At 39.2% G+C, this 14,192-nt stretch overlaps 2 protein-coding genes across 3 annotated transcripts in view; one reads left to right on the forward strand and one right to left on the reverse strand.

Annotated features, from left to right (window-relative positions):
- The first annotated feature begins 314 nt into the window (after positions 1-314).
- Positions 315-9,544, forward strand: LOC115499495 (zinc finger protein 510-like). 2 transcript variants are annotated; one of them, XM_030293495.1, is made up of 5 exons: positions 315-378; positions 2,297-2,403; positions 2,822-2,887; positions 5,686-5,812; positions 9,487-9,544. In XM_030293495.1, the coding sequence occupies exons 2-5, from the start codon at positions 2,323-2,325 to the stop codon at positions 9,516-9,518; spliced, it is 306 nt and encodes a 101-aa protein (XP_030149355.1). In that variant the 5' UTR covers positions 315-378; positions 2,297-2,322; the 3' UTR covers positions 9,519-9,544. The 2 variants fall into 2 exon arrangements, with proteins under 2 accessions (XP_030149355.1, XP_030149351.1); XM_030293491.1 differs by lacking the exon at positions 9,487-9,544 and having other exon boundaries at positions 5,686-6,299.
- A 2,590-nt stretch (positions 9,545-12,134) lies between these two features.
- The window catches only part of ZNF782 (zinc finger protein 782), a 134,677-nt gene continuing 132,619 nt past the window's right edge, over positions 12,135-14,192 (reverse strand). The window contains 1 exon segment of the mRNA XM_032595513.1: positions 12,135-13,763. Coding sequence (XP_032451404.1) covers positions 12,151-13,763 — 1,613 coding nt within the window. The 3' untranslated portion in view covers positions 12,135-12,150.

A 14,192-nucleotide genomic window follows, 5' to 3' on the forward strand; every position in this document is an offset into this window, starting at 1 on the left:
CGACAGTCTCCAAAGCCTTTGGCAGCTGTTGTTTATTTAATCGGGATTTGATCGAGGACCACGTATTGTATTTGGAGGTAAACTTCAAGTTTAAGCCCTAACGTTTGGCGATTATGAGAAAACCTGGGAAGGAGAGACCGTCAAGATCACATCTTTCAACTGTTCAGATAGAGGATACGCGCCAGGTCACTTCAAGGCGCGGGAGCGGAGCTTTACGGGAAATGTAGTCTGGTGGTATGGACCTGGCTCGTCGCGCAGCATCCTGGGAACCGGTCCGGGCTCCATCTGCACATGTACTTACCTTATCCTACCTCTTTGCGTCAGTGCTTTCCGCGGTCCGGTGGTCAGGTGGCGCGCTTGCCTGGGTTCCAACCTCAAGTGAGAGCATGGGGCTGATGCGAAATCTGGGAGGCTTTGGGACCAGCATGGAGGAAGGGGCTTGTGGCCGGGGAGAAAGGAATAGAAGCCTCGGGAATTCCCCAGGCCGGACTCTAAATGCTTGAGCCATCAAAGACCTCTGGGGGACCCCTGGGACACAGGTGGGGCTGAATCACGCCAGAAGCAGGTGAGGGGTTGGGTACGCAGAGACACTCGATTCGAGAAAAGCCCATGGCGGCGGGAAGGGAAAACTTGTTTATAATTCCCACTGTGAGCCCGAAAGCGCGGAAGAGCTTTCTGCGGTGAGAACCCGATTTCTGGAGCTAGAAAGACCCGGGGTAAATTCCAGTTCTGTTACCCTTGTAGGCAGGGGCGGCCGAAGGAACCAGAGTAAGAGTCCGGTTTCTCTTCTGAAAATAATGTTTGTTATGCGAGTTAGAGAAGTTATTACCTGTAAAGCAAATAGCCAACTCAGAAGTGGCAACTGCTATTATATTCGGAAGACACACTTCTATTCACTGGGTGGCTTATGTAAACATCACAACCATTTTATGAGGTTGGCTAACTATCCACATTTAAAAAAGAAAAGGAAGCAAACGAGGATGAGGTTGGCAGAGCCATGTGCTCAGGTTACAAGCTAGCTGTGAGGAAGCTCTGATTTAAGGGCAGGTGTGCTTTAAATCTCAGGCCTCGTCTAAATATCACACCTGCCTAAAACCACCAATACAGCCTTCACAGCACCTAGCAGAGTGACCTGTCCCTGAACACCCAGGGATAAAATTGAAGGAGAATGTGAATGGACTTAGAACATTGTCATATGTAGTCTGGAATTTCTGGTACCTCATCAGAATCCTTGGTTCAGATAGAGGCTCCTAGCTTTTCCTGCAGTGGCAGATTGTCTGAAATCACAGTGAATTCCAAGAGTCAAGTTTGTAGCCCTAAAGTGAATTTGTTTCCCTGACCCAGGTCCCAGATCTTGGGAAACAAATTTATTTTAAAACAAAGCAGCTCTTGTGATGTTCGAATTGAGGTCTCCAGGAACAGCATCCCTGTTCTTATCCTCCTCGCTAGACCTTCAGAGCAGAAGCAAAAAACAGAGCTGTCAGAAGTAGTTCTTGATCCTCCCTGCTCAGATTTGGAGATGTTGCCACATCCAGAAGCCACCACACTGTGTGATGGTGGGGGATCTGGGCCACCTTTGAGAAGAGGGAGCTGGGGTGGCCCAGAAGTATGTTGCCCAGGAACTTGCACTTGTGAGGGTGGGATCTGGGGGTAAGGGGTAACCAGCCAGAGGGTGGAAATTGTGTTCTGTTGTCAAAACTTAAAAATAGCCAGTTATTTTACCAGCAAATTGAGTTTATTTGGGAATAGCAGAGGAATTGCAATGGGGGACAAGCAAACTATGGCAAACCATAGGCAAGTCCAAAGAGACAAAGGGAAGGTAAACTTTCACTAGGTTTTGGGAGGAAAATGGGGAGGGTTTGGAATAAAAGTCCATTGGAAAAGAACAAGAGTTTGCGGTTGTGGCACTTATTGGCTGCAAGCAGTGGTTAGTACCTATTTGCTGGGTTGGGGAGGGATCTTCCGTCTTTTTCTTAAAAGTAGGAAATCGAATTCCTGTGTGCAAAGTAAGATGATTCTTAACCTTGTTCCTGCAGGACAAGGAGCATGTGTGAGAGCTCCCCATTCAGGGCTTCCTGACTCCCATTTTAAATGAGGTTTCCTGCGTTTGTTTTGATACCACTCTTGCTAAATGGCCGTCATTCCCTTCATTCTTCACTGTTTACGGATGCTGCACTGCTCTCATACATGTCCTTCACAAGTGACCATCACCACAAGTAACAATATTGACTTATCTTGAACTCATAGAATCCTAAAATAAGGACTAATGAAGGCTTTCCTTGGTTATCTGCTACAGACTCTTAGAAGCTGTAAAGAAATTGGATGTTAGTGGTGACTTGTCAGGTGACACCTATTTTGTGGCAGAGCCAGGAGGAAAACACAGTGCAGTTCACTTTCTCACTGGTAAGTCATCAAAAGCATCTTATGAAAAGGACCCTTTGAGAAACTGTAACCCAGTGAAAGTTAATGAAAAATTCTTGCCTTAAAGCATTCCATAGTCCTTTTATTGGGCTTTCTGTGGATTTTCTCTTTTAAGAGCTAAGCAATGTTACTAGGAAAATAGTTAAGTGATACAGCCTGAATATTTTGTTAATTTTAATGAAGGAGCAATGCCTTATCCTTCATGTACTTTATGCATTAAATGAATACTAGTTCTTGCTCGTGTTGTTTCTGTTAATCATTCAGAAAAAAAAAAAAAAACCACTAAGTTATCATTTAACCGCAGAAAAATTTGTTTAGCCAGTGAAAAGCTGTAGGTCTTAGGCCACATGACGTTTTCTGAGTCTTACATGGACATGTGTCTCTGCGCGTTCCTCCCCAGGCCTCCCAGCTGAGTCTGCACAGCCCTCTGCACTTTCCCAAGAGCAGCAGCATGAACACATCTCAGGTGAGCTCTTTCTCCTTTCTTTCTCCACATTGCACTGTATTGGTTTTATTTTATTTATTTATTAAAAATTTTTTATGTTTATTTATTTTTGAGATAGAAACAGAGCATGAATGGGGGAGGGGCAGAGAGAGAGAGACACACACAGAATCTGAAACAGGCTCCAGGCTCTGAGCTGTCAGCACAGAGCCCGACGTGGGGCTCGAACCCACCAACCGTGAGATCATGACCCGAGATGAAGTCGGACGCTTAACCTACTGAGTCACCCAGGTGCCCCAGCACTGTATTGATTTTAATGGGGCTTATAAGGGTCTGTACATTACATGGAAAAAGAGAACTAGGGATAAAGCTAGTTTTGGGAGAAAATACACAGTTTCAATATTAGCTCTTGATGTTTGTTGTTGGTTCTGGGTAGGTAACCTTTGTTGATGATTATATTCCCTCCAGTTACCAGTTGGGTTAGATTTCAGTTGAGTCATGAATGTGCTTTGAATTATATTGAGAACTTTTTCTATATCTATTGAAATAAAGACATAGCTTGTTTCCTTTAATCTGTAAGTATTGTGAATAGCATTATGAATTTTTAAATATTGTCGATTTCCTGTACACACCCTTGCTGGTGAATTGCTTGTATACATGTTGGCTGTGATCTTTCTGCTGGTACATATTTCTGTATCGTAATTTAGGTGAGCCTAATTTTTCATGTGTTCCTATCCAATTTTGGTGTTGTGGTTATATTAGCCTATAAGTATAGGACACATTTTTACTTATTTTTTTTCTTGGGCTAATGTTTTTCCCCCTGTATTTTATATGAGAAAAATTGCCTGTTATTGGTGGGGGGATTTTTATGTGAAGATTTTGAATATCAAATCAGTTTATTAAATGATCATAAGTCTCCTGTGTCTCTTACCATGTGTCTTTCAAAGAGCAGACGTGTTTTAATCAACTTTTCAAAATCTTTAATCTTTTTTGCTTTTATTATTTATGCTTTTTTTTGGTCTTGGTCATATGTAAAAAATCTTTTCCTAAGCCAAAGTCACAAAGATTTCCTCTCCGGTTTCTAGAAGTTTTATAGGTCTATGATCATTTTGAATTCATTTTTTCTTATGGCACAAGGGATAGGCCAAGATTATTTATTTAGTTTTGTTTACATATGTCTGACATTTGTTGCAAATTTCGTTTGCGTTGTTGTTGTTGTTGTTGTTGTTGTTGCAAATGTTGTTTACATATGTCTAACATTTGTTGCAAAGAATACTCCTTCTCCACTGAATTCCTTTGGCACCTCTTTTGGGAATTATTTGACTTTATATTCTTTGTGGTTCTGTTTCTGGAATCCGTGTTCTCTTCTTATCTGTGTTAGTCCTTTTGCTAACATCATACTGCCTAGATTACTGTTGTTTCAAGAGAAGTTTTTTTTTTTTTTTTAATTTTTCAATGTTTATTTTTGAGAGAGAGACACACGCAGTGTGAGCAGGGGAGGGGCAAAAAGAGAGAGAGAAACAGAATCTGAAGCAGGCTCAGGCTCTGAGCTGTCAGCACAGAGCCTGATACAGGGCTCAAACTCATGAACCATGAGATCATGAATCATGAGACCTGAGCTGAAGTTGGATGCTTAACCAACTGAACCACCCAGGCACCCCTAAGATAAGTCTTGAAATCAGTAATGTGAATCCCCCAAACTTTTTTCATAATTGATTGGATATTGGATATTCTAAGTCCCCCTTTACCTCTTCATATAAGTTTTAGAATCTGGCTTCTTTCTGTCTTCAAAATTTGCTCTGATTATGTGTGTGATTGCAGTGATTATATACATCAGTTTTAGACCTCCCTTTTGTGTTTCAAAATCATGTAACCAACAATGCAGTGTAAAATTCCATCTGTGTATTCATATATATCTATATGTATGTGTATATATATATATATATATGTATGTGTATATATATGTATTAAATTTACATCTAAGCTAGCATATAGTGCAACAATGATTTCAGGAGTAGATTCCTTAATGCCCCTTACGCATTTAGCCCATCCCCTCCCACAACCCCTCCAGTAACCCTCTGTTCCATCTGTGTAAAATTCCATCTGTGTATTCATATATATCTATATGTATGTGTATATATATATATGTATGTGTATATATATGTATTAAATTTACATCCAAGCTAGCATATAGTGCAACAATGATTTCAGGAGTAGATTCCTTAATGCCCCTTACGCATTTAGCCCATCCCCTCCCACAACCCCTCCAGTAACCCTCTGTTCTCTGTATTTAAGATTGTCTTATGTTTTAATGTTTACTTATTTTTGAGAGAGACAGAGACAGAATGCAAGTGTGGGTTAGGGGCAGAGAGAGAGGGAGACACAGAATCCGAAGCAGGCTCCAGGCTCTCAGCTGTCAGCACAGAGCCCGACCCAGGGCTCGAACCCACGAGTCGTGAGACCATGACCTGAGCCGAAGTCGGACACTCAATAGACTGAGCCACCCAGGTGCCCCTACAGTCTTTTATGTTTTGTAACCCTCCCTGTTTTTATATTATTTTCGCTTCCCTTCCCTTATGTTCATCTGTTTTGTATCTTAAAGTCCTCATATGAGTGAGGTCATATGATATTTGTCTTTCTCTGACTAATTTTGCTTAGCATAATTCTAGTGTAAGATAATGATAGGGCCATAATAGGCATACTTTATAAAATTTTGTTTTAAATTCTCAACAGTAAACATAATACGTATTAGTTTTCCAAGGCATTTTCCATATTACCGGTTTTTGAGCCCCTCAGATTGAATAGAAAGTGTGTTATTACAGGTATCAGTGTCATTCAAGGACGTGACTGTGGAGGTCACCCAGGAGGAGTGGCACCAGATGGACCCTGCTCAAAGAACCCTATACAGAGATGTGATGCTGGAGAACTACAGCCACCTGGTCTCACTGGGTGAGCAGAACTTACCATGTGATTTCCTCAAGAATGCAATTCCGTTTTCTCCTTCCTTTTTAATTTTTAAATTGTATTGGGGTATAATTAACAGAGTTAAAGTCAGTAGCTTTAAGTGTATAATTGTGAGTTTTAGAGATGCCTGTAGGTGATTACTACCACCAAATAATGATAAAATATTGCTGTTACTCCAAAAAGTTTCATTTTAGGTATTTGTAGTCATTTTTTCCTGATCCCTCTCCCTGGCTCTGTCAACCAGTGATCTACTTTCTATCGCAATAGTTTTTCCCTGTTAGAATTTTAAATACATCATATAGTATTTACTTTTTTCTTCTTTCATGTAGATTTTGGGATTTATGCATGTTTTTGTACGTATCATTTTTTATTCCTAACTAGTATGCCTTTGCATGCATCTACCACAGTTTATCTTCCATGTATATCCCAGTTGATAGAATAGAGGTTTTTTCCTTTTGGGCTGTTAGGAATAAAGTTGCTCTGTCCATTTAGGTATGAGTCTTTGTGTAGACATTTGTTTTCATTTCTCCTGTGTAAATACCCAGAAGTATGGTACTATTGGTCTTAGAGTAACTTCATAAGAAACTGCCAGATATTTCCAGTGTGACTGTGCCAGTTTGCATACCCTTTAAGGGTGTATGTATCATAGTTCTAGTTGCTCCACACCCTCACCAACATTTGGTATTGTAAGTTTTTTTTTTTTTTTATTTAAGATTCTAGTGGGTGTCTTTGTATCTTACTGGGTTTTAATTTGTATTTTTCTGATAATTAATGAAGTTGAACATCTTTTAATGGGCTTTGTGGCTATTCATATATTTTCCTTTTTCAGGTCTGTTTAAATCTTTAGCCCATTCTTTAAAAATTAGGGTGTTTCTTTTTTTCTTTTTGGTCCTAACTGAGGTGGAAGAATTCTTCATGTAATCTAGATATAAGACCATTATCAGATAAATACTTTGTTAATGTTTTCTACCTATCGTATGCTTTTTCTAATTTTTTTTTTCAACGTTTATTTATTTTTGGGACAGAGAGAGACAGAGCATGAACGGGGGAAGGGCAGAGAGAGAGGGAGACACAGAATCGGAAACAGGCTCCAGGCTCTGAGCCATCAGCCCAGAGCCTGACGCGGGGCTCGAACTCACGGACCCCGAGATCGTGACCTGGCTGAAGTCGGACGCTTAACCGACTGCGCCACCCAGGCGCCCCACCTTCTCCCAGGGGCAGGACTCACTGTGGAGTGGTGTGACCTCTGGGCTACTTGCACACTGCCAGTCTTGCGGTACTGCTTCGTTGGGATCTGGCATATTAGCCAGGGTGGATCCGCAAGGTGCACAGGGGCGGGAGGGTCAGGCTCAGCTCCTTTTGCCTTTGGTGGTCCGCTTCGGGAGGGGCCCTGTGGCACTGGGAGGGAGGCAGACCTGTCGGAGGGATGGATCTGTAGAAGCACAGCATTGGGTGTTTGCCAAGGTCTTATGTTTTTTATATCCTTGCTGATTTCCTATTTAGTAGTGCTATCAACTGCTAAGAGAGGGATGTTGAATTTGTCAACTATACTAGATTTGTCTATTTCTCCTTTCAGTTCTCTCAGTTTTTGCTTCATGTATGTGGATGTTCTGCTGTTTCTTGCACACAGGGTTGTTGTATTCTTAGTGGATAGAGTCTACTGTAATGCCCATTTTACCCTGGAAATATTCTTTGCTGTGAAGTGTTATCTTTATTTAGTGTTTTGCTTTTTCAGTTGAGCATGTTTCAAGGTTTATCTCTATTATAGTATATATCAATACTTCATTCCTTTTTATGGCTGAATTATATTGTAGTTTACAAATATGCCATATTTTATTTATCCAGTCATCTGTTGATGGAAATTTAGATTATTTCCATATTCTGGCTATTGTGAATAGTCCTGTTATGACATTTGTACACAAGTTTTGTTTGAACATTAAGTTTGCAGCATATATTGAGAAGTGGAATTGGCACAGGTCAGGCAAGGCAAATTAGTTTCTTAGCTTATTTTAATTATGTATAAGAGTAAATCATCTGGTAGTTAAGCTAATTATACTGTTCTGGGATTTGGCAGTGTTTTTTTTTTGTTAAGTAGGCTCCATGCCCAATGCAGGGCTTGCACTCATGACCGAGATGAAGAGTCCCATGTTCTATGAAGTGAGCCAGTCAGGGGCCCCTGGAAGTCAGTTTTTTAGAATACTGAAAGATCATTAAAATAGCCAGTTGGCCAGGCAAGCTAATGGTACTTGGAGATTGTGCTGTCTCTAAGAAGAAAATAAATTTGTTTCTCCCTCATTATAGTGTGAAGCTGCCCTCATAAAAAGGCATGATGTATTATTTCTTCTGGAGTTCCAAGGAACCTTTAATGTGAGGAAGAAAAAGTATTACACACCTGGCAAGGAAAGACAAATATGGAGGCAGCTCAGAACAAGTGTTATGCCCCTTCTTTTGGCATCAGACACCTCTCTCAGTAGATCCTTGAAGCTGAGAAAATACTTCTTTTTGGAGCTGCCAAGAGAATTATTTGGAAATTAAAAACGAGTGGAACTACTGGCACAATGGAGTAAAGGGATGACCCCAAGAACCAGTTCCTTTTTCTTCTGGTTGGATCTTGAAAATCTGATTTACTATCACTATTGTTTTGCAAAATTGCTTGAATTAGTAGAAGCAAAGCTAAAAACAAACAAAAGAGGTAAAAAAAAAATGCCTGCACTCTACAATGCTAATAAAAACTGATATGTAGGCATAATTTTGAATTGGGAATTCTAGTTTACTGAAAATAAATCTTATTTTTGGTGACAAATATTTGAAGAACTGTACACTTCTGAACATTAATAACACGTTTCTTTTATCAACTTTAGAAAATATCCAGAACAGAAGAGTCTTTGAGTGGAGCTTATAGCAATAGTTTTCCTTAACTATTTATAATAAATTATGAATAATCACAGAAGATCATTTGCAGCATCAAAAGAAAATATATTCAGATTTCACTTTGATAATTTCACCTTCAGGAAGTATTTCTGAGTGAGCAATATGTAGAGGGTCTGTTTCAGTTGCTTGAGATACACATTATGAACAAAACAAAAATTCCTGCCCTCAATGGAGGCTTTTTAAAATTAGCATAAAGGTCCTTAATAGGCAGGCAGACAGAAAATTGACTCTTCCAGGGTCTCTAGATGTGGCATCCATGTTGGAATAAAAGCCCATGACCTGGAAAGGTCATTAGCCAAGTAGGGAGAAAGAAGCATTCATGGCTATAGCACAGACCATGGTCTCCAGTTAATAATGTATTATACAGGGAGTTGTCCTGTGGGCCTACCCCAGCAAGGGGACAGCAGGTAAAGCCTAAGTGTCCAATCATGGGACTTTGTCACCTGTACTCCCAATGAGTGACTCAGACTACCTGGGTGGACTTATTTCATCCTAATGGGTAGATGATCTTGAACTTAATAGCAAATCCAATCACAATTCTAAAAGATTATATATAAAAAAGGGTATAAAGGAGATGATTCTAAATATCTTAAGAAACTGAAACTTAAGAAACTAAGAAAGAAGGACTCTTTATATTACCAACTATTATAAAAGCAGAGTGAACAATAATCTCTTGATTATTTTTAGGGAATATAGCACTAACTAGATATTATCTTCTCTTTTTGCAGATGCATCTTTGCAAGGCCATTGGCAGCTCTAGAGTAATAATTTAACCGGCGTCTGATGTTCCATTTCTGTAGTCCTAGGACATATTTTCCTTTTCTTGATTCAAATACTCTTCAGTGAAAAAATTCAGTATCAGGCTAGAAAAGGAATATTTTGGCTCATATGAGGTATACGCTAGCCCTGATCCCAAAAGGTGGATATGTTGCTAGTATAACAGAATGCAGGGAATGGGTCATGAGCAGCTCTGTGCAATATCTTTACAAATGGCAATTTAGAATATGAACAGATTTAAAATCATTAGGAAAGGGGTGAATTACCATATCGTATGTGGAGCACTGGATATTAATACAAAAGAAAAAATTGTATTAGGTCAAATGACATAAAAGGAAGCACTGGACATATAGAGACCTTTACTTTGTATGCAGTTAAAATGGTGAATATTTTGCTCTATCAGTATGATGATGGATCCAGGTAGCAATGCTGGCAATCAGGGTAGTGAAGTCTTAGCAGCTTGGTTCCACTCGGTATTACCATAGAATAGTCACTTACCAAGAGCACCTAGTCTAACAACCCAGATATCAGCAGCTATGACTTTTCCCTACAGTTCACAGCACCAAAAAGGGGTGCTTTTGTCAGTCTGCAGTTTTACTGCCGGTGTGTCAAGCAGCTAGGCACAGTAAGAACCCAAAATCAAAATGCCAGAAGTTGTATCAAAGGGAATATCTGCTAGAGTTAAGAACATCCTTGTGTCCTGCCCCTTGAGAGGATCAGCCACATCAATTTTTAGGTCTGCATTAATGGCAATAAGGTTGACTAGTCACAGTGCCCAAGTGGTTCTCACTAGCCTTTCAGTGAACCAGGCCCAATTAGAGTAACCTCTATGAACTGAGGGCCCTACTGAGCCAGTAGCTTTGCTTCATGCACTAGAGTGGGGGATAAATTTCCTCTGTAAGGGATAGCTGCTATCACCTCATGTACAGATGAGATACTTCTGGGACCAGGACAGCTGTATTCTTAAATATACCATGTGCATTTTACACAGGTATGAGGCCTGAGTACTTTACATCTTATTAGCCAGTTAAGTCCAAGATGACACCCTAAAATTGGAATATCAAGTCAGAGTCAGGTGTCTAGTGTAAAAGAGCCCAAGAGTAAGCTAATGGCTGCTTTACAAAAGGAGTATACTTCATAGCCTCATTAGGGTATCAAGTCAAATAACCCTTCTCCCCCACCCCAAGGGCATCTCCTTTTGCTAGAAATTCCAATCAACAGAATGACAAGTCACAGAGACTTGAAGCCCAAAGTAGTCATTAAGGGCTGTGAGGCCTCAAAGTTATCTTCTTTACACACAACTTTTCCTGACTAGGAGAACCTCCTCTGAGTTATGGGAAGGGGAAGTATAGCATAGAACACATTCCTACTATACTTTAGAAATAATCCCAGTATACTGTACTGGCCTAAAGGGCCTCCTTTATTCCAAGATCAAATTCATTTCCCTTCCCTACTGTAAACCCTGCCCTAACAACATTTTCTAAATCTAGATACCCTCTAATCCCATGGAAATTGATAAGATGTTGACTTGGGCACTTGTATCTCATAGATCCAGAAAAGTTTGGACCCCTTTCCTCCCTTAAAGTTCCCCCAAATACTTGGGTGGGTGTCAATGGCCTTGTGTCCCCTTTGGAGACAGGAAAATTTCTCTCCCCTAAAGAAGCAAATGTTGGGGTATATGGAGGTAAAAGGAAGTGTCGAAGGAGAGTGGCTTCATGACATTAAACAAGCCACATTTACTTTAGTTGCATGAGGTATACTCATATTTTAACCAAAAAACCTTTCAACCTTTTGGTTCATTGAAAGCCTGTTACAGGTGTATTATTTATTTCATTACATTGAAAGAAGGTGATTTTTTTTTTTAAATGAATTCTCTGATGATCTTTGAGAGACTCCTCCCAACACCAAACTTTAATAAGTGTTATACCCGCTGGCTGACATAAGCTTGGCTTACTCAAATAGTTTTCTACCTCCCCAGCAGAGGGATGGCTAAATTATGTTCAAAAGCAAATAGACCTAAACATTTAAGAGCTTAATAGAACAAAAGCTTACTTCTTAATTATAAAATGTTCAAATGGTAAAGATGGGAATGAGAATTTTGTTCCACATATTCCAGGCACCCTTTTATCTTATAAAAGCTGTGCCATGTTGAAGCATGATACCCAAGGTTGTCTTGGGTCATCTCTGTTTTATTCTGACAGTATCCCTGTAGTTTGTCAGGGAGGTCTTTTGTCAGAACTAGATACGGCATACAACATGAACATTCAAAGTCCACCAGCCCTATTTGGAGGAAAGGGAGACCCAGACAATTACGTGTGAGTTATCTTAAAAGGCATGGCTTCTTTCAAGAGGGCTTTCCATAGTATCTTGAAAGGAGTATCAGCCTGTGTGCCTTCTCTGATATATATTCAAGGTTGCTTTTTGGATAAAGGTTTTCCTACATTCATATGTATGTGGTTCCTCTCTTGTGTGGATTTTCTGGAGTCAAATGGATTGGTCTTTCAGCCACAATGATTTTCCACAGTTATTGTATCAACAGGATTTCCCTCCCTCCCTGAATTCTCTGGTAAATATTTAGGGTTGACTTCTTACACAATGTTCCAAATTCATTACATTTATAAGATTTCACCACTGTGAATTCTCTGATGTATTCTGAGGTTTGATTTCTGGCCAAAAGGTTTCCCACATTTATTACACTGAAAAGGTTTCTCTCCTGTATGAATTCTCTGATGATCATTAAGGATTGCCTTCCGGACAAATTTTTTCCCACATTCGTTACATTTAAATGGTTTCTCCCCAGTATGAATTCTTTGATGCACTCTAAGGGTTGATGTCCGGGCAAAAGTTTTCCCACATTCATTACATTTAAAAGGTTTCTCTCCTGTGTGTGTTTTTTGATGTTGAATGAGATGGTCTTTTCGCCAGAACGATTTTTCACATTCGTTACACTGATATGTTTTCTCACCACTATGTGTTCTCTGATGTATTCTGAGGTTTGACTTCTGACCAAAAGTTTTCCCACATTCATTACACTGAAAGGATTTCTCTCCTGTGTGAATTCTGTGATGATCTCTGAGGGTTGACTTTTGAACAAAAGTTTTCCCACATTCACTACATTTGTAAGGCTTCTCTCCTGTATGAATTCTCTGATGTCCCCTGAGGGTTGACTTCTGGACAAATGTTTTCCCACATTCATTACACTTATAGGGTTTTTCTGCTCTGTGAATTCTCTGATGTGTACTGAGGTGTGACTTCTGGGAGAAGGTTTTTCCACATTCATTACATTCAAATGGTTTCTCTCCTGTGTGAGTTCTCTGATGTTGAATGAGATGTCCTTTTTGAAAGAAAGATTTACCACATTCATTACACTTATAGGGTTTTACTTCAGAGTGACTTCGCTGTCGTACCTTGTGGGCTGATATGTGGTAGGATTTCCTATCTTCATGATATTCAAAGGATTTATCCCCAGTTTGTCTTCTGTCATTACATACTAATGAGTTCTCTTCTGTGACAGGTATCTGAGGTTGAGTGAAGTATGACTTCCTGTAGAAATTATTCCCACTTGCATTACATTCATGTTTCACAGCCATGTTGAATTTATTGTATTCCTTGAGAGCTGACTTCTCACAGAAGGATTTCCCACATTGGTTAAGATGAGGGTATTTCTCCCCTGTCCCAGTTGTTTTATACTTAAAGACAGTTGTTTTTTCATTTTTTCCCCTAAATCCATCATTTTTATAGGATTTTTCTCCTGTGTGAATATTCTTATGTGTAACACAGGCAGCCTCATCATAGATGGTTTTTCCAATTTCATTATATTTAAAAGCTTGCTCCAACGTTTGACACTTTTGACTCTCAGGAGGATTTTCCTTATAACTGAAAGCTTCCCCACTTCTATTATATTCATATAACTTCTCTCCAGTGTGATTTCTCTCAAACTTAATTTTGAAAGACAAATTTTCACATACACTACAGCAATCTGGTTTTTTTGTTGAATAGTTTCTATTATTAATGATAAATTGGGAAATATTTTGCAAATTTACTCCCCATGAGTCATATTTACAGGACATTTTTGTTGAAACAGGAGCTATGTGCAGATTAAACTGTTTTCCCAAAATTTCCTCTTCCTCTCCAGTCAATAGTTTATTATCAATGGATATTACTTCCTGAAAGTAGTTGTCTTTGATTTTCTTGTTCCTCTTGATCAGGTAATCATCTCTGTAATCTTCTAAAATGGAGATAAATTGAAAACATCTTATAAATCTTACATTTCTTATGGCTGGGACACAGACATACAGCTTATATTATATTTCACTTTTTGTTTTTTTTAAGATTAAATAATTTATTTGTGTGTATATCTTCACTCTGCTTTAAAAAACAATACAGTGAAAATGAGAGAGGAAACTAGTAATAAATACATATCTTTATTTGGGTTGTAATAAATTGGATTTTCCTACCAGGGTGGAGAATGATAAAATTGAATAGACTTTTACAGGAGTGGTTATTTTAGGGAGCAGGAAAATCAGATAATGGGATGAACCCAACTGGACTATATAAACTTAAGTACAAAAAAAATTAGTATTAATTAAGTAACAAAAAAATTAGGAGATAATGAACACTGATGGGCTAGGCTCGACAGAAGAAGAGTTTGCTTTGA

This window comes from Lynx canadensis, chromosome D4 (genome assembly GCF_007474595.2).
Source record: "Lynx canadensis isolate LIC74 chromosome D4, mLynCan4.pri.v2, whole genome shotgun sequence".
In the NCBI taxonomy this organism is placed as follows: Eukaryota; Metazoa; Chordata; class Mammalia; order Carnivora; family Felidae; genus Lynx; species Lynx canadensis.

What these genes read in the sequence shown, in the direction of transcription:
- LOC115499495 (XM_030293491.1), top strand. Translation starts at nt 2,323, where the DNA reads ATGTTAGTGGTGACTTGTCAGGTGACACCTATTTTGTGGCAGAGCCAG. An exon ending in TGCAGTTCACTTTCTCACTG is followed by an intron (nt 2,404 to 2,821) that starts GTAAGTCATCAA and finishes GTTCCTCCCCAG; the next exon opens with GCCTCCCAGCTGAGTCTGCA. An exon ending in GCAGCATGAACACATCTCAG is followed by an intron (nt 2,888 to 5,685) that starts GTGAGCTCTTTC and finishes GTGTTATTACAG; the next exon opens with GTATCAGTGTCATTCAAGGA.